This window comes from Aspergillus tanneri, assembly GCF_003426965.1.
Source record: "Aspergillus tanneri strain NIH1004 chromosome Unknown AapTan_5_pilon_pilon_pilon, whole genome shotgun sequence".
NCBI lineage: Eukaryota > Fungi > Ascomycota > Eurotiomycetes > Eurotiales > Aspergillaceae > Aspergillus > Aspergillus tanneri.
Genome location: NW_022984632.1, coordinates 1,799,792 through 1,818,321, shown reverse-complemented (window position 1 = coordinate 1,818,321; position 18,530 = coordinate 1,799,792). Strand labels below are relative to the sequence as shown.

The 18,530-nt window shown below is 49.1% G+C and overlaps 7 protein-coding genes across 7 annotated transcripts; 5 read left to right on the top strand and 2 right to left on the bottom strand.

Annotated features, from left to right (window-relative positions):
* Positions 1-687: 687 nt before the first annotated feature.
* On the bottom strand, positions 688-1,315 carry CSE4 (histone H3 family protein; the record flags this gene model as incomplete). The annotated part of the gene is made up of 2 exons (XM_033574580.1): positions 688-1,034; positions 1,123-1,315. The coding sequence occupies 2 exons, from the start codon at positions 1,313-1,315 to the stop codon at positions 688-690; spliced, it is 540 nt and encodes a 179-aa protein (XP_033422598.1).
* Positions 1,316-1,978: 663 nt separating this feature from the next.
* On the top strand, positions 1,979-2,787 carry derA (putative ER-associated proteolytic system protein Der1; the record flags this gene model as incomplete). The annotated part of the gene is made up of 2 exons (XM_033574579.1): positions 1,979-2,167; positions 2,227-2,787. 2 exons carry the CDS (start codon positions 1,979-1,981, stop codon positions 2,785-2,787), a joined length of 750 nt encoding a protein of 249 aa, XP_033422597.1.
* A 4,099-nt stretch (positions 2,788-6,886) lies between these two features.
* On the top strand, positions 6,887-8,110 carry ATNIH1004_009996 (glycosyltransferase family 32 protein; the record flags this gene model as incomplete). Its single annotated transcript, XM_033574578.1, has 3 exons — positions 6,887-7,165; positions 7,221-7,376; positions 7,466-8,110. 3 exons carry the CDS (start codon positions 6,887-6,889, stop codon positions 8,108-8,110), a joined length of 1,080 nt encoding a protein of 359 aa, XP_033422596.1.
* A 1,531-nt stretch (positions 8,111-9,641) lies between these two features.
* ATNIH1004_009995 (uncharacterized protein) lies at positions 9,642-10,378 on the top strand (the record flags this gene model as incomplete). Its single annotated transcript, XM_033574577.1, has 2 exons — positions 9,642-9,978; positions 10,062-10,378. 2 exons carry the CDS (start codon positions 9,642-9,644, stop codon positions 10,376-10,378), a joined length of 654 nt encoding a protein of 217 aa, XP_033422595.1.
* Positions 10,379-10,668: 290 nt separating this feature from the next.
* his3 (imidazoleglycerol-phosphate dehydratase HIS3) lies at positions 10,669-11,479 on the bottom strand (the record flags this gene model as incomplete). The annotated part of the gene is made up of 2 exons (XM_033574576.1): positions 10,669-11,084; positions 11,161-11,479. The coding sequence occupies 2 exons, from the start codon at positions 11,477-11,479 to the stop codon at positions 10,669-10,671; spliced, it is 735 nt and encodes a 244-aa protein (XP_033422594.1).
* A 391-nt stretch (positions 11,480-11,870) lies between these two features.
* Positions 11,871-12,432, top strand: ATNIH1004_009993 (uncharacterized protein; the record flags this gene model as incomplete). Its single annotated transcript, XM_033574575.1, has 2 exons — positions 11,871-11,933; positions 12,055-12,432. 2 exons carry the CDS (start codon positions 11,871-11,873, stop codon positions 12,430-12,432), a joined length of 441 nt encoding a protein of 146 aa, XP_033422593.1.
* A 2,056-nt stretch (positions 12,433-14,488) lies between these two features.
* On the top strand, positions 14,489-18,484 carry ATNIH1004_009992 (uncharacterized protein; the record flags this gene model as incomplete). Its single annotated transcript, XM_033574574.1, has 2 exons — positions 14,489-15,684; positions 15,748-18,484. 2 exons carry the CDS (start codon positions 14,489-14,491, stop codon positions 18,482-18,484), a joined length of 3,933 nt encoding a protein of 1,310 aa, XP_033422592.1.
* Positions 18,485-18,530: the final 46 nt, after the last annotated feature.

Below are 18,530 nucleotides of genomic sequence, written 5' to 3'. Positions count from 1 at the left end.
ATTTGGAGATGGGGTTAGAGAGCAATGGAAAGTGATTTCAACTGCTTTGTGTAGGACTCCTTCTGGACTCACCTTATTGAAGTGGATTTCTCTGAGATTAATCCAAAGCCACAAAGAGAAGGATTATTATGCTCTTGAGGATAATTACTCCATCAGTTGAAAGAGCTATACGTATTGTAGATGCTGTGTACGGAGGGGTGAATTACTACCTCCGATCCGAAACCTATAAAAGAGCAGGAGGGTCTCTGCACTATGCACTGTAGATTGCGTAGTGACACATCGAGTGCTTACAAAAGTAGTAGCAACAGTCTGCCCAGTCGACTGATCCGCGAACCCATGGCATAAACGAGACCAAACGGTAGGTAGTAGCAACAATGAAAATTAGACCTCCTGGTTAGGACAAAACTCCTTTCCTAGTACGCCAGTCACTTATACACCAACCAGTAATGTCGAGTAAATTAATATAACAGGAACCAAGTTTGTAGACTCCACAAGAATGAATATTATAGGGGTAATTAGCCTTCATGCACTAAGCTGAAGCTTCCACGTGTGTTCTTAGGTGCTCTGTACCTTTTTTCCTTGCTCCTATTTCTTTGCTTTTTCATTTCATTTCTTTTCTCACCCTTTGTTGTTGGCTCATCCTTTCCTTAACTGCCTCATTCCATACGTAAGTTTATAAAGGTGAGATTATCCTAAGCCACCCCAAGCGCCACGAATTCTCCGAGCCAGTTGGATATCCTTTTGCATAATGGTAACGCGCTTCGCATGTATGGCACACAGGTTGGTGTCCTCAAATAAGTGTACAAGAAAAGCCTCTGCAGCTTCCTGAAGTGCTTGAATCGCGTGTGACTGCCAGCGCAGCTCAGCACCAACATCCGCCGGAAGAAGCTCTAGTGCAACCTCGCGCACTAGTCTTGCAAAAGGAAGCTTTAGGATGAGAAGATCATAAGAGCGTTGGTATTTTTTAATTTCCTTCAGGGCAACGGTTCCTGGCTTATAGCGGCGGGGACGGCCTTGGGGTGTAGGATCACCAGCTATGAAAAGGCCCGTGTCAGTAAAAGCGCAGAGAATTGTGACTGCGCGGGCCGGAACTGGGGCGATAGAGGTATATTTAGCACGTACGTTGGACATCTGATTTTCTGGACGCGCCGGGAGGTCTCTTGCCTCCCGTCGACTTGCGCGCTCCCCGGGTCGACGGAGATGCAGTCGCCTGGGATGAACCGGCAGTTGCAGTCTCCTTTCTCACTTGGCCTCCGCCTGGTTGAGTTCGTGGCACGGCAGTTATCTTGCGACCACGTCCTGTCTTCGGCGGCATGGCGACACTCCTTTTATGCGAGGATTATATCGGTTCGGTTTCCAGGGTACCAGCGACTCGATGAGTAAGCAATTTTTTGGGGGGTTGTTTGTTTCACAATTGTTGCTGCTTTCCCCCCTCCTTTCCATGAAAATAATAGAGAATGAAGAGTTGAGCTGTGTTGTTTACTTCTGTCGTTGAGACGTTTGCTTAAGCGGCACTCTTCTTTGTTCGGGACCCTGTCGCGAACAAGTTGGCCACGCAATGCTAATCGGGGAAGCCGTACGGCGTAGCAAATAATCTATCTGCATCCAGAGAAGATCCTATACGAAGTGCAGCACCCGACGGGAAAATGGAGGAGGCTGGAAGCTGTCAATGGCCGAAGCGAGTATTCCCAGCCTTTGAATTTAGCGTGTGGCGCGTGTTCCCCCGAAGCGCGCGTCATGGCACGTGAGATGCCATCCGGGGTCTGGCCTAAGGCGGAAAAGGCCACCTTTGATGGCGATCAATCAATCAGTCTCCATCCATTAATTCTTTCTTCTCCCTTCTCCTCCTCTACCACGTGTCCCGTTGGCTCTGCTCTACTGCACCATATTTCCATCGTTTGATCGTTGATTGCTTTCCCGCTTAATCTAATAGTCCACTCTCCGGCGGCGCGCAGCTCGATATCTAGATCTCCACGTAATGGCCGCCATTTGGGGCAACGGGGGGCAAGCAGGGCAGTTTCCCCTCGAACAATGGTTCTACGAGATGCCACCCGTGACTCGATGGTGGACTGCTGCTACTGTGGCCACATCTGTCCTGGTTCAGTGCCATATCTTGACCCCATTCCAGCTCTTCTACAGCTTCCGTGCGGTCTATGTCAAGTCTCAGGTATGTTGTGTAAAGCAAGCTTCAAAGTTTATAGAGGTGGGAAACTCACCTCCAAGCAGTACTGGCGACTTTTGACGACCTTTTTATACTTTGGGCCGCTTAGTCTGGACTTATTATTCCATGTCTTTTTCTTGCAGCGATACTCGCGCCTTCTGGAAGAATCGTCGGGTCGCTCTCCTGCCCATTTTTCGTGGCTACTATTCTATGCCATGACCTCTCTTTTACTCATGTCACCGTTCCTATCTCTGCCGTTCTTGGGCACTGCTTTGTCATCCAGCTTGGTCTATATCTGGAGTCGCCGGAACCCGGAGACTCGTCTCAGCTTTCTTGGCATTCTGGTTTTCACCGCTCCATATCTCCCCTGGGTTTTGATGGTATTCAGCCTGGTAGTCCATGGCATTGTGCCGAAGGATGAGATCTGTGGTGTAGTAGTCGGTCACGTGTGGTACTTCTTCAATGATGTTTACCCGTCTCTCCATGGTGGTCATCGCCCTCTCGATCCCCCGGGATGGTGGATGCGCTTTTTCAATTCGAGGACTGAAGCCGGGGATGCGCGGGGGACTAATAACGCCAACTTGAACCGTGATCTCGCGGCCGCTGCGGCGCCTGAAGTTCGATGAACATGATTATTTGCGTATTCTTTTATACACATACAGCCGGTCTGTCAACAGTCATCTAGGAAGTGCAAAGCCACCCTCATAGTTCCGAGAGTCCCTATGGTACCGCTATTTATCATGGGGTGTGGTTATCTGACTCCTGAGCATGGGTACGGATTACGACAGGTCCTTGGCTAACCCTACATCGGAATCTAGTCTCCCTGGCATCGGTGCGCTTTCTTTCTCTCGACATTCGATTGTTTTATGTGGAGACAACTTTAGTGAATGCATCCGATCATCAAATCACAACCCGAAGTTGGGATCGCTTGCGGGGAGGTACAAAAGAGAACTGGAAGAGAGGGTGGGCTAGTTGTGTTGGCTCTCGCATCATCGAAGGACTTTAGGCGTGGTGAAATGGAAGTTCCAGTTGCCCATTCAGGGAACCGAGGAAAGTTACAAGAAACGATATTCTGTTTGCTGCATTTTGCCCACCACTTACACATGGAAAATGTGCAACAACGATGTCTGGGTTAATTTTATGAATGACGAAACGGCTATGGTTTTTTTTAAACTTTTGCTGTTTTTATGTTGGGCCAACGAAAATAGAATACCCAAATCCATCTCTAGTTTTTGATGCTATGCCATCTGAAAATAGAGATATGGGTGCGATCAAATATACCCCGTATAGCGCAAAGCATACCTTGTACTGGGCGGTCGAGATCTACAGAGTAGGCAATTAATTCTTTCCTCGATAAAGGGCGGGATTTTTGTTTCCAGCGAGGGCTTTATATCTTACCTGTTTAAACTCGGGATGGTATTATTCCTTCCTGAGTCTTCCGGGACCCGAACTGAGTTAGTTTTCATATGATTTCCTTGTTTTTATTTTCTTTGGCCATTAACCTCCGCATCCTTGCAGATTATCTTGCCATCAAGGGTGGACGACGAGAGGGGCCGTCGCACGTAGCAGCTTGACGTCAGCAATGGAATGTAGCATCATCCAGTCCTTGTTTATGTTTGAGCACAGTTGTGCCACCCAAAGGTGGGATTCAAATAAATGCACAGCCACATTACCTGTGACATCTGCCCTCCAGACTTCATCTGATACTAGCGCCAATGCGAGACTCGGTGACATTCGAACGTTAATGAAACTGATAAACACCACTTAGATGGCGTCTGATGTCCGCGCGTCCAGGACTCTACCAATAATACCGACTGACGGGACGCACAGACATTAGTGGGGCCTTACCATGCATTTATTTTGCATATTTAGGCCTTTAGTGCATGCACAGCCGGCCTAGTGGGCATTCTCAACCATGTCAGCGGTCGGTGATTGGAGTTCCGTAGTGGGTCGCCATGTGTGCGACTTTCCTTGGTCTTTTTCGTTAATAGAAGCATCCGTTGGTCCAAGGGTTTCTGGATGAAACATCAGCCCCCGCTATTAATTATATTTATCTGTATCCCTTACAATGTTGCCTAGCATGCATAAATACTGGTAGTATACAGAGGACGTCAGGGTCCACGAGTAAACGTACCTGTCAATCTGATATCTGTGAACTGTTCCGTGTAACCCGATCGGCCAGTCGGCAACAGCTTGAGACAACCTCTATACAGTAAAAACACGTACACCGTACACCGTACTCGTATCCATCTGAGATACACTGTCAACCGTAGATTCTACAACCATTGAACCAAGGGCCTTTGCTGGGTTTGAGAAATCGCTGGACTGGGGCTTGGTCTCCAGTCCCCACCCCTAGGTCTGTGGCGATTGCGCTTGGCTTGTTTATGGATCTTTGATTAAAGCAGCCAACGAGAAAGAAACACCACGATGGACTTTCCTTGATTGCCATTGGCTGTAATCTATTCTCAAAGAGTCCTAAAGATGAACATCTGTGTTGCGACGCCAGCCTGGTGACAATCAACCAGTAGCCACCGGGTTTATGATCAGGATGATTATTGCTATTTTCAATCATAAGGGCAGTCCAAGACAGGTACTTATGAGAGGAATAGATTCATCCTGATCATACCTGGAATAATGACCCTATGGGTACTGTCATGGTTTTAGGTCTATTATGGATTCTTCTTGCAGAGTAGGCACCGGGGCTATGATGCTGGTATGGCGGTAAATTACAGCATTGCACTCAGGTTATTTGAGGGAAAAAGTACATTTACGAACCTTAGTTACGGACTGTCCATGGTACTTACCTAATGGGGCTAAATAACTACCCTAGGAGGACCTAAGAACTCATCAGGTAAAGGTGGCGGACGCGGCCCGTCCTAATACTGAATTGGAAAGTACTGACTGCATAGTCAGGGGCTATCCGTGAAGTATTGAGGGCGCTATTCCCAACAACTCCAATAATTGAAAAGATCGGTCACCCTTATACAATCGATATGTATTCTGTAGAATGACATAGGTAGTGACCTCTTGGTCCATACAATGTGAGCTAGGCAACATAGAATAAAGACTGCCAACCGTCTAGACCCCAGGGAAAAAAAAGTATACTCCGTATAGTATGTTATCCACATCTTTAAATCTATCTCTTGGCCCAAAGATCAACTAATTAGCGAGGTTTGAACTGCGTAATCAGCAAGGCTATTTTATTTTATTTTATTTTATTTTTTCACTTGGTCTCTCTTTGACCATTTAGACTCATTTTTTATTTTTGTTGAAAGGGGTTAAATCTTTTTGGCCACATCCATGCGCTTATCCTTTCCTGGGTCAGTGGAGGGGAAGCGCCAAAGGACGAGACTGGAAATTACTACATATTACAAATACAAATACGTATTATTACATACCAAGCAATAAATATACATACTACTGTAATCCACCACTGTGGCTTTGCCTCGACTTGTCAGTTCCTACCATACTATTTTCAGTACCGTTTGCGAGTATGTCGGTACCAGGTACCTATCCAGGTAACCTGTACCTGGATAGTAACCTGTACCTCGATAGGTACCTGGATACTTCGGGCTACATCCTTTAGAAGGCAACAGCATTGAACCGATTTATTCTCGGTTCTTCTCGTACTCGTAACGAAGAACTAATTAATTAGGGATATACTCCAGAATAATGATTATGCACTATTGCTCCTTGACCTGGTCGTGGTGGAGGCTTAGTCTTGGATCCAATCTACTATGTAGTAGTGTCCGCCGTTCCACCTCTCTCCTCGATTGGCCGACCGCTGCTCTGTAACCATGGCTCCTCGTTGATGCCTCGCCGCCCGCGGTTTCTCTCTCCAGATGCCTTCCCTCTCTCTCTCTCTCAACTAACCACCTAACTGATCTCTGCGCTCCTTTTTAGTTGATGTCGCTGCATCGTTGCTAAGGTGTTCGCGTTCGTTCCTTTGCACCAGTCTTGTCTTGTCCCTGTCACTCTCTTCTTCTCTGCACTCCCTCTGGACCACCCACCCTTTTTAGTTTTATTTTTTTTATTAATCTAAATTATTTGATTTATTTATCCCTCTATTTTTATTTCCATTTGTTTTTAAGAGACAGAGAGACAATCTCTCTTCACTCCTTTTAAACTATTATTGTTATTTCTTTCTCTCCACTTGCCTGAAAATTACTAGTACCACTCTCGTTGCCTCTGCTTCTCTTTCACCCCATATCCTCCCCATCCCTGTCCCATCCTTCGAGGATTGCTGTTCATTCCTTTGAACTATTGTTCCCAAGTGATTTATGGTGGAAACCTGACGTCGGTCCTTTCTTGTCCTACTAATCACTCGAGTCTTGGTTTCTTGAGGCCTCCAGTGGACTTGGTCACCCTGAGAATCAGTCGGAAAAAAAAAAAAAGTCCACCGACACGCGAAATCAACTGCCTTCGCGATACGATCCTAATCGTCGCTTCTTTGCGCCTTTTTGCCCTCACGTTAGAACACTGCGACATTTTTGGTGAATCACCATATATGGTTGGGGCACAAGTTGGCCGTGAATAGGGTTCTTTTTCCGCGATTTGTTCATCGTTGCGGAAATCGCAGGCGCCATCTCAATTCCGCGCAAGGTTCACGACCTTCACTTGCTATAGCTGGGTTGGCCACTATCGAACTCGGAACGTACTGGGCCTCTTGTTACCTGCACTCCTAGACCGCTCGAAACAGGCATCAGCCCCTGAAGACGTCCCAGAATGCGGAGAGGCGTATTAATCTTCATTCTTGTCAATCTCCTAGTCCTATCCTTTCTTGTGCGCAGCGTTTTCACCCTTTTATCGTTGCTCGTGGAAGATGCCTCGGCCGATGCAATCCATCGTGCAGAGCTTCCCTCGCCAAACTCAAGCCTGATCGAGCACCGGCCCCAGATCATCCCTAAAATCATCCACCAGACCTATAAGAATGAGACAATTCCCGAAGTGTGGAGGGAGGCTCAGCAGAGCTGCATTGACCTACATCCAGACTACGAGTACATTGTAAGTGATCCAGTTTTTTTGTTCCGCCGAAACTGACGCGTTGTCATTCTTGTAGCTGTGGACAAACGAGAAGGCTCGCGACTTTATTGCCAGTGAATACCCCTGGTTTCTGGACACTTTCGATGGCTACAAATACCCGATTCAGAGGGCAGATTCCATCCGCTACTTCGTGTTGGCCCATTATGGCGGAACCTACATTGATCTGGATGACGTACGTATTGTCAAGCTGCTCTGTGACCCGCCACGGGGAGCCCAGTATTATTATTTTTAAACCTTTCCTTTCTAACTGAAGGATATTAGGGCTGTAACCGCCGGCTAGATCCTCTCCTTGCCTACCCAGCTTGGGTGCGCCGCACCGTACCGACAGGTATCTCCAATGACGCCATGGGATCTGTTCCACAGCATCCATTCTTCCTTCGCGTCATCGAAATACTCCAATCTTATGACCGCAGCTGGTTGCTTCCATACATCACAGTCATGTACTCGACAGGCCCTCTGTTCCTTTCGGTAATCTGGAAGGAGTATATGCAGGACATGCCGAGCGAGGCATCCCGAGTTCGAATCCTTATGCAGGACGAATATAACAAACACTCGTGGAGCTTTTTCACCCACCATGTTGGCAATAGCTGGCATGGGAAGGATGCCCGGTTGATTTTCTGGATGGGCCATCATTGGCTTTTCCTCACCTTCTGCGGCTTCTTTCTCGCGGGTGTTGTGGGGTTCTGCCTTTGGTGGGCCTATGGCCGGCTTGTGCTTCTGAGCTTGAAGTATCGCTACCGATATTCGAAAGTCCCATCTTTTCCCTCGATTCTCCGCCTTTCATCCCCGTCGCGTAGGTCCCGACGAAACATGCCGACGTCGCTTCGGCGGGTCAGCTTCAAAGAGGACGAAGAAGCCGGCCTTATCACCGAAACTTCTCATGAACTCTACAGCCGACGTGACTAAGTTAATACGTCCTCTTTTTCTCGATTGTTTGTGTCGATATGCCCCATTGAGACGACCTTTAGATCCAATATTTCTTTGCTCTTTCTCCTTGGATACCTATCCCGCACATGGATATCTTTTGTCTTCTTGCCTGGGGATACTCTGTCTCGACTTGGTGTGCCTGTAAGGAGTTTTGGGACAAGGTTCAACCAAAGCGCTCTTGAGAGCAACTGGTTGCTTGTGCATGTTGACAAAATCCCTTTGAACTATACGGGAGGCGATCTGCTAGCCAGCACACTCCGACATTATCTCTTTTGGCTTTTCCATCTATACAACCTTTTAACTTCTGTGTTTGATTATTCCTTTCTCACCTGTCTTTCTTGTACCACTTTTTTCTTTTCCTATTTTCTTCCACCATACGTACATAGACTTGCGGTCGACTTGGGTAGATGGGTTCCTTTATGCGGTCCAACGCTAAACGCCTGGAGCCAGCTGGATTAGCTCAAATGAAAATATTAATTATTGTCTGGTTCAAGTGCAAGGCGATAGGGGTGTTGAAGGTTCTGGAGTTAAAATGCAGTGTGACGGAAGTCTAAAGTAATGTGATTCTCAGATGGGGTGTTTTGATACAGAGTCCAGTCCTGTGATTAATGTCAGCTTGTTCAAACAGGACCGGTTCTTCCATTATTCATCAAAGGACAGCACGTCTCAGATATCGACGGCTCCGTGCGTTCTCTGGAGTCATTGACAGGTAAATAGACAAATGCGCGGATGGAGATCACAGGATCACGGCTCAGACCATCGTCACCTCTGAAACGTATCAAATCATCTGTCCAGCGGAGCACTCAGTCCGCAACGATTGGCTTGGTCACCTTTAAACGTTGCGATTTCAAGGACACATAATATAACAGGAAACTTAATAGTTGGCGGAAAGGGGCTTTTACTTGTATCATGTCCTGAGATGTTTATTCCTATTTGAGAGAGGAGAGATTAAGGGGGAAGGTCCACCAACAAATCCCCAGCAACTGAATTGTAAGGCTCTCTCGGTAAGTAACTGGATTAGCTAACCTCTCAGTTAACTAGGTCACTTCCAGATAACAAAAGGCTATGCTTAATGTAGCATGGCAGGGTGCCATTGAAGAAAGCCATCGGCTTCAGTGGGATGGGTTTCATTTTAAGTGCGAGACCACCGGCCCGATGAAACCCATCAGCAGCTAATAAACAAGCACCGTTGGTTGACCCAATAAAGTCAGCCTGATCCTCGACAGGCTGCCTTGTCTTGCTTTGTCTTACTTTGTTCAGGTGGTGAACAATTCTCACGCTTGCATTGTCAATTTTATTGAGATGTTACATTCCTTCTTACGCCCCAAGGTATGCGGGAAGGGGTATAAAGAATCCCCTCACTCCCTGGGGGAGAGAAAGAACGAGAAAAGTCAGAAATAAAGAGACGGGAGAAGTGAATCATTGGAATTCCTGAGATCGAGTTTCAGATTTCCCGATTGCGTAGTCTTCTTGGCCTGGCTGCTAAGGAAAAAGAAAAACCACCACAATCATGAAGTCAAGTCAATTCACAAACGCTCTCTGGGTACTCTCCATGCCCTTGCTGTCTGGCGCAGCATCGGCTTCGGTTCTCCCGCGGAGTGGATCTGTCCACATCTCAACCGAGCAGATTGAGGCCATCGCGCCAACTTCCAGCTCGTGCGACAGCCCCCCCAGCCCCGGCGAGTGCGCAACTGCTGAGCAGGCGGCGAAGAATATTGCCGCCTCCTTTGAAACGTATCGGGTCACTTCGCTGGCGGAGCAGGCCGCAGTGATCGGCTTGATGGCCTTTGAAAGTGGCGATTTCAAGTACAATAGGAACCATTACCCTGGAGTCCCGGGACAAGGAAGTAGGTCTCTCCGTACATCTCGGTCTCTTCTATTGGAGACAAAAAGAAAATAGGAAGCTAACATCGGATGGGTGCTTTCCCAGCTCGCAATATGCAATCGCCCGCTTTTAACGCGAAGTATGCAGCATCGATCCCCGATATTGCTGACAAGCTGGCCCAAGTTGGCTCAGACCCTGCCGGAGTCCTCGATATCCTACTCAATGACGAAGCGTACGATTTTGGCTCCGGTGCCTGGTTCCTGACCACTCAGTGCACGCAGCATGTGCGAACCCAGTTGCAATCGGGCTCCGAAGCTGGCTGGGCTGCCTATATCAGCTCTTGCGTGGGTACTGGCGCCAATGAAGCCCGGAAAGCATACTGGACCCGCGCAGTCCAGGCATTGAGAGCCCAGGGTTATTGAGTCTCTTTCAGACAAGCCTCGTGGCGATATCCGTTGATTTTTTCTTTCTTTCTTTCTTTCGTTCATTTTTTTTTTTTGTTTTTGTTGGTTCCGCGCTTTTGCGTCGGGAGTAAGGAATGGAAAAGAGAAGAGGGACGAGAGAAGACAGTATTCGTGGTCCTTTCATCATCAATTTGTATCTATTCAATATGTTCGAGATACCTGCTGACACATCGTAACTTCGTCTCTCGGGTGCAAAAACCACAGAATAGGAGGGGTGACCCCCATTTGTTCTGGCATTCCCCCAACGTTTACAACACTCCTTTGGTACTGACAACATCCCCCGCTCCAATCTCCCCGGCTACTTTTCTGGTACAGGCCATGCGAATGGCCACCGCCAAAGCCTTGAAGGCACTCTCGGCACGATGGTGGTCATTATCTCCGTAGGTGCAGCCGACATGAAGAGTGACTCCGGCAGCCTGTGCGAAACTCTGCAGTCCATGAGTGATCATCTCCGTACTGAGGTCTCCGATCTTCTCCCGACGGAAGCCTAGATTGATCACCGCCCAGGGACGGCTCGAAAGATCGATCACCGCCCACGACAGGGCCTCATCGAGCGGCGCATCCCCGCGACCAAACCGGGCAAGAGATTGTCGGGCCCCCAGGGCCTTTGTGAAGGCCTCCCCGAGGGCAAGGAAAGTATCTTCGGTGGTGTGGTGATCATCGACTGGGGTACACAAAAAATGAGTCAGTCAGTCAGTACCTTCAAGAATACCTAGATAGGGGGAGCAGTTTGTACGCACTATATAGATCCCCCTTGGCTCGGATGGCCAGACTCATGCCGGAATGTTTCGCCAGCGCATGCAGCATATGGTCCAGAAACCCAATTCCCGTGCTCACGGTGATCTGTTGCGTCGCGGTGAACTGGGTCGCATGCCCCGCATCCTTGGGGGAAACGATTCCATGTTTTGCGGCCTCGGCCTCCTTGGGGTCTTCAGGCACAGGGAAATGTTCAGTGGGTTCGTAGGGAAGGAGAATGCCGCCGTCTAAAGAGAGAGATACTTGGATTTTGGTCTCGTTGGTAACTCGCGAGATCGATGCCGTACGTTGAGGGAGAACCATTATGGAAGGTGAGATAATTCTCAAGGGCCGCGGTGATGATAAACGGGATCAGATGGATTCTCTCGACCTCAGTAAGGTTGTTTTGTTGAGAGATTCAACTGAGGTTGAAGAGAGAGCTCAATGGATCCGAGAGTAATAGAAGAATAGAGACGACTTTATGGAGTAATTGGGTTATCGTCATTCGAGGATTCTATTTGTTCCAGCGTACGGTATTGTTATGTTCTGCAATGTATTGTATTGTATTGATATATGTATATTTCTCGGATTAGCAATTGATCCGGTCCCGAAATGCATCATTCATATCACCAGAATACAGTGACGATGAAAATGATGATGATGACCTTCCACTGTTAGTCCATACGTCCTGACCTGTACTTCTCCACAGTTAACTATGCCGCCCCCTTCGAGCCAAAAGAGCGACATTGAACCCCCCGACGAGATCACCTCGGAGGCAGTACGTGGGTTTCTCACGGGAGCATTTCGTGTACGTCTTGCAATCACCGATGGTTATCCGCGCCATATCTGATTACTTTTATCACGCTTGGTCTGGGACTGACTGAGAATGTACTTATCAGTTCGGCTCCGTCTCGATCATTACACATATGATCCTAATCCTCCCTCACCCGTTCAAATTTTCTCCATCTGCAACGCCTCCTGCGCCGGCATCTACTCAGTCGCATCCCCCCAGACAATCACCATTCTCCAGACAGTACCTTCAAAACCGCCTCTTCCATCGTCCCCTCGAGGGCTTCTCGGAGTGGCTGTCTCCGGGGTCCCGGATCTATCGGGGCCTAACTCCGCAGTTCAAAGTCTTCCTCCAGATTGCGGCCATGACTCTAGGCGGGTGTATTTGGGCGGAGAGGAGAGTGAACGATTACATCAATCTCGTCAGGAAAATCAAGCGAGCTGAGCGAATACAGGCCGAGAGAGTGGCGTCGAAGTATACGGAATAGAGGTGGTATGTATGAGTAGCATTCCTGGCTTCCCCCCGAAATTGCAGGGGGAGGTGGGCGATTTGACAAATAAAACCTTCCAGTGGAACTTCAGTCTACGCACCTCCTCCATTCGGACGGGAAACGATGCAGATTAGTTTGTTTCATGGTTCGATCGGGCCCTTGGCTTCTAGGAACTGGGGAGGCTGTTCGCCACTCCAGAGCGCATCATTATAGGGGTGTAGATCCGTGTTCTGCAATATGCCGTATTCCAATGGTTCCAGAGTGTGGAGCTGGTGGGTGAATCAGCGTGTCCTCTAACTGACTAGTGAGACTCTAAGGGTACACGCGGTATGATTAGGTTGAGATAATTTTACCTTTCCCTACCAAAGGGGCGGATGGAACAAAGGAAAATAAAGCAGAAGAACCCAATGGAGCTTCATGCAACTGTCATCTTGGTTACCACGGGTTGACATCTTTTTTCTCGTGGACCAGCGCGGATAGTGGAGAGTTGTTAGATACGCGGAGATCGGCTTGGTTCTCGAACGCGTCGGTGGGAAGACCAAGTGAAATGAAACAGGAGAGAAACAAATAGAATACGTTAGTCGAGGATGATCATATTGATTCATGAGGTGCCTAGACAGTAGGTGCCTATAGTTACTCTGTACTCCGAGACTTTAGTATAGCTAGGGGTAGGATGGATGAACTTCGGAGGATGTACCGTTCCTACCAACCTGATCGCTCGGGTACCTTGGGAGAAGTACCCGTACCGTCCGTCCAGGTCGAAGCGTAACCATGGAATGTTCCATCAGTACCTATTGTACATACTGTAGGAATGATCAGAAAGCTTAGACAGGTAGGTGTATACATTATATCTGTGGAATACCAGATCAATTCTCCCAATACCTCCTGCATGGTCAGAAGACACCTCCCTCCTAATGTTTCTATTCGCATCCGGAAGGGAATCGAAATCGTTCGTTTGCAGGACAATAAGAGTGACATCATGCATCATTGGCCCCTCCACCTACCGTCCCTTTCTTTTCTTTGGGCGAATGAATCTTCCCCGATCGACTTCTGATCTCATTTCTCCGGATTGTCAGCAGGGACTTTTGTGGATTTTTTATATTTTTTTATTATTTTTTATTATTTTTTTATTTTAAATTTCTTTCTACCCGTTTCGGTCGGTCCGGTCGTTGGGTCGCTGCGTTCAGCCTCAATATTTCCTCTTCCGGTCGCATTTGATCCGTCTCTATCCTCCATTGTTGAATTCCGGCTTCCTGAGCGGAGAAGTGGATGGAGGAATCGGTTATACGTATGTGGTTTCATTCTTACTGATTTGTTTTATCGATTTAATAAAATAAGTAAAAAAAAAAAAAAAAATGAATGGATCGTTTAATTTCCATTGGATTTGTCTTAGTTAGGGTGTTGCCTCCATAAGAATTTCTCCTCTTTTTTTCCCCCTACGCCTCCCTCCTGAGCTGTTTTTCTTTTCTGTTCCTTTCATCCTGTCTCTCTCATTCGTTATTCTTTTTCGTTTTCTTTTGAATTCACAGTCATCAGTCTTTCCTCCACTTTCATTTCCTATACTGATTCTTAAAACCATCAGTTGTCTCTCGCTCTCGTTCTCATCCAAACTTGTGGTAACACTACACCGTCCACACATCCTCCTCCTTCATCGCCCTTTTGCCAGCTCAGCTCAGCCCAGTTGCTTCTGCTTCTGCTTCTCATGGCACCTGGACGGACTGCTGTATGTTCCACTTTCCCTCTTTCCCCCTCTCGCCGGTCGCTTCTTATTTGTTTATCCTGAATCTATCTCCACCTCACTAGCTCGCTAGTCAGCATTTATGGTTTTCGAGCATGTCATTCCTATTCTTATCATATGGCGAATCGTACTAGTAGCTAACGATGGCCCTTTACTGTTCTCTCCTTTTTTAGTGAGACGATCCGAGGTCGTCGATGTGATACTCCCGTCACTTCTCAAACACCCCCTATCTGTGTCAAAATAGTCTTTGCTCCTTAATTCTCTTTCACCACCTCTTTCTCCCTCTCCCTCCCCCCAATTTCCGCCATTCCCGTCATGGCCGACAATCTGGGGAAGAAAGAGCGGAGAAAAAGCTTGAGCGTGTTCAGCCCGTCGACGACCTCGTCCTTTTCCGGTCCCCGGGCCCATGACCGGTCCCCGTCCGATGATGTCCATGTCCTGAAGAAGCCGCGGCGCAATTCGGGTTTCTTTGGTCGCAACCCTAGCCCGCCCAGGTATCATGGCAGTCGCCGTCCCGGCACCGCTGATTCGGAGTCCACGGCCCATCTGGCATCCCTGGCTTCCGGGATCCCGGAGGCCCGCCCTCGCCCGCGACGCAAATCGATGCAGAAGAAGCGGGCGTCCGTCTTTGGCTCGCTCCGGTCGCTCCACTCCCTAGACGACGAGGAGGGTTCGCTGGGACGCTCCAAGGGGTCGTCCGTCGATGACGAAGATGCATCCGAACAGCGACAGGGCATTGGGTCCATGATCTTACACCACGGAGAGATCCAAACCACCGGAGGCATGTGGAGGAAGAAGAGCCAGTACCTAGTCCTAACCGATACCCACCTCGTCCGACTCAAGAACCAGAGCAAGGCCGCAGATATGTTTCCTTCCATTCCGCCGTCCTTCGCCCGCTCTGCGGGGAGTCGCCAGTCCATCGCTTCCGTCAGTTCGTTGCAGGATCCTCTCTCTGCCCCTAGCGACGCATCTGCGGGGATTCCACTCAACGGGATTGTTGCCGTCTACATGCTGGACGACGGCCGACCTACGTCGACAGTTGAGGTCGCCTATCTGGACGAACGGGCGCATAAAGCAGCCTTCATCCAGATGCAGACACCCGATTACCAGGAGCTAAGTCTATGGATGGTCGGGATCCGCTCTGCCGCCGAATTGATTCGGGGGGCTGATCCTCTACCCTTCGATCGGAAGTCGATGGAGTGCGTCGTCAGGATGCTGGAGTATGAGCGAGACTATGACCCGGAAACATTTCGCATGTTCCGCGTCATTCAGATGGCTTCCAGCAAATCTCCGACGCGGGCTTCGTCGGACGACCTCACAAAGCTGTCCCCCACGGGATGTTTCCTCGCCTTGGGTTCGCACAAACTTCATCTCATTCCACTTCATAAGGTTGCGAATCGCAACTCGGCGGTGTCATTGACCGACCTGGACACCGGAACGTCATTTGGTCTAATGAACTTAACCTGCCTGTCTATGGAATGGGGGGACGATAGTCTACACCTTACATTTCGGTACTGATCCATCTGTCAACTTCTTGCGCTCTCTTTCCTTGATTTGACTAACTTATGCCCCAGAGTTCCGCTTCGCAAACCGTTCTCGATATTTCTAGCATCTGTACATTCCCTGGAGATTGCCTTCTGGATAAGGCAGAAAACGGAGTTTTTGCGGCCTCTGTGGATTCGACAACCGTACGAATTTATTGTGCCTCGTGATCTCGATAATGATTGTAACTTCCCACCGGTGGATCTGGAAGAAGATTATGGCTGCTTTGATCGAACACTGGTCGCGTACTCTGCGAGCTTTGATATTGATACCTCCAACATTCGATATACAATCGATGTGCAATGTGAAGATGCTCCCTGTTTCCGACTTTTGCCGCCAGCAACGCCGCGTCGCCAGAAATACTCCGCTCTGGAATTGATTGCAGTCATGCGGGCATTGCGGTACAACGAGTCCTTCCGGTCCATTTCATTCAGCGGGGTTAGCTTGGATGCGCTGCAAGGTGTTTATGACTTCCACGGGTTTGACACAGATATGCTCCTAAGTCGTGCAGGCTCCCCGATCCACATACCAGGTCAAGAAAACCTGTCTGTCCTGTCACAGGAGGTTCGTGCTCTGACTCTCAAAAGCAAATGGCTCCGGCACCTGGACTTCTCCTACACCTTAAGCCGCACCCCCAAGTCTGACAGCGAGAGCCATGATCCCGGCTGCGGAATTCCTGAAGCCATCTTCCCCATCTGCCGCCGGGAGTTGACTAGCGTGGACTGGATTGTACTTAATGGAATCAAACTTGGTGACTCCGATCTGGACTACCTCGTGGATGCAGCCTCCCAGCGAGGAAGCCATTTGCGGGCATTGGAGGTGGGCAACTGCGGCTTGTCTCTTCACGACCTTGACTTGCTCATTTCAACCACAGTCAGCCAGGCTTCGACACTCGAGGTACTCAATATCTCCGGTGTCCAAGGCCGACTAAACCCTGATTTATTCCAGCAGTATCTTGGGCATTTCAGCCAGATCAGGAAGCTGGACCTATCTCGGATTTCCAGGACTTCAGGCTCCGAGCCGTTGATCACTGCAGAGACCCTGTTCAATTGGCGACTTGAGGAGCTTTCGTTGAGTCGAACCGCTGTGAATAGAGAGACCGTTGACTCGATCGCCACGTATTTGGCCAGTGAGCGGTCTCAGAACCTACGTGTTCTTAAAATGGACCAGTGTGGACTAACTGGTCAGGATGTGGCCATTTTCCTCCACTCGGAGGCGGTCGTGGGAAGCTCCCGGAACCTCCATTTGCACGTGAATGAGAACCGACTAGATCAGGGCTGTTCTTATCTGTTCAATGCCATCGCTGAAGACAACACCCCGTCGCATCTGTCAATGCGGATGATCGACTTCAAGAGGGAGGAGCAGTTTCAGCAACTGGCCGAAGCATTGCGGAAGAACCGGACTTTAAAGTACCTGGACATCTCGAAGGCATCTCTCCCATATGATGCAGGCCCCGAGACGTGTAAGTCCCTGCAGTTAATGTTTGAAGAAAATGAAACCTTGGAGGACTTGGATATTAGCGGGGAAAGCGCCCATTTGGACGTTGCCCGGTTTGGCATCGGCCTTAACTTGGCACTGACAGGGCTCAAAAAGAATAAGTCGTTGAAGGTGCTGAAAATTGAGCATCAGAAACTAGGGCTGCAAGGTGCGAATACCCTGGCATCTGTTCTGGAGGAGAACACAAGTCTCCGGGAAGTCCATTGCGAAAACAATGATATCAACCTGCAGTCGTTCACGGTCTTGATCAATGGCCTACAGCGGAACAAGTCCCTTTTGAATCTTTCATGCATGGATCGAGACCGGATCCAATCCCTTGACAAGGTGCGTCGCGAAATAGAAAGCGTGAAACGGGATCTTAGTCTTCAACAAAGTTCCACATCAAGCTCCATTCGTCGGTCTCTGCACGCTGCCATTCATGTTAAAAATGTCACCGGAGGTCATAGGCTCAGCAAACATCCGCACCCCCCGGGCCCTCACCGAGCGGGATCCTCCGTACCCTCGAACCCGTCTTCGTGTGCGGAGGCCTCACCGTTGTCGGGCCGTGACATAGAGATCATCCTGGAATCGCTGGGTCGGAAGTGGGATATGGAGGTCGCTCGTCTGCGTCGGTATTTGTTCCGAAACTACAACATGGCCCATGGTATCGATGACGATTCTATGGTGCATAATGGTGACGATACTTCGAGTGATGGACGCCCTGCTACAGCTACCAGTCTTGCGACAATGCTGGACAGTCTCAAACTTGATGTCACCGTCTCAACCAATGAGGTTTCTACAAAACAGCCAACCAACATGCAGCCGTCGCCGAACCCTAGCGAGACGGATCACGCCAGTCATTTGGATATTTTCGATAGTCTTGATACGGAAAGCAATATAAATACCGCGCTCCGGGGCCGGCCACAAACGGCTCCTTTCTCGCTCCCCGAACATGCACCTCAGATTTTGCCCTCTGAATACGTGACGTCGGGTGCTTCCTCCTCGCGGCTGGCGATGCCGGTTCCGGCCATACCATCGCTTGCCAATAAATCCAGCAGCGTCCGCAGCACCCGCAGTTCTAGCACTGCGTCCACTAGTGCTTGCACCGCTGCCAGTGCGCGGAGCACATACGGCGCCGCGTCATCAACTTTGCGTGGATTTCTTACCAGGGGCGCGTCGAAAGAACGCAGGAGGATGGAGAAAATGAACCCCGGAACTGTCTGTGTCTCGAATGAACGACCACCCAGGTTGGACTGGGCGCCACCTCAACTTGAACTCGGGGACTTTCGCTAGTCCTCATTCTGACTTCTTGTTACATGATTAAATTTGTGTGGAATTC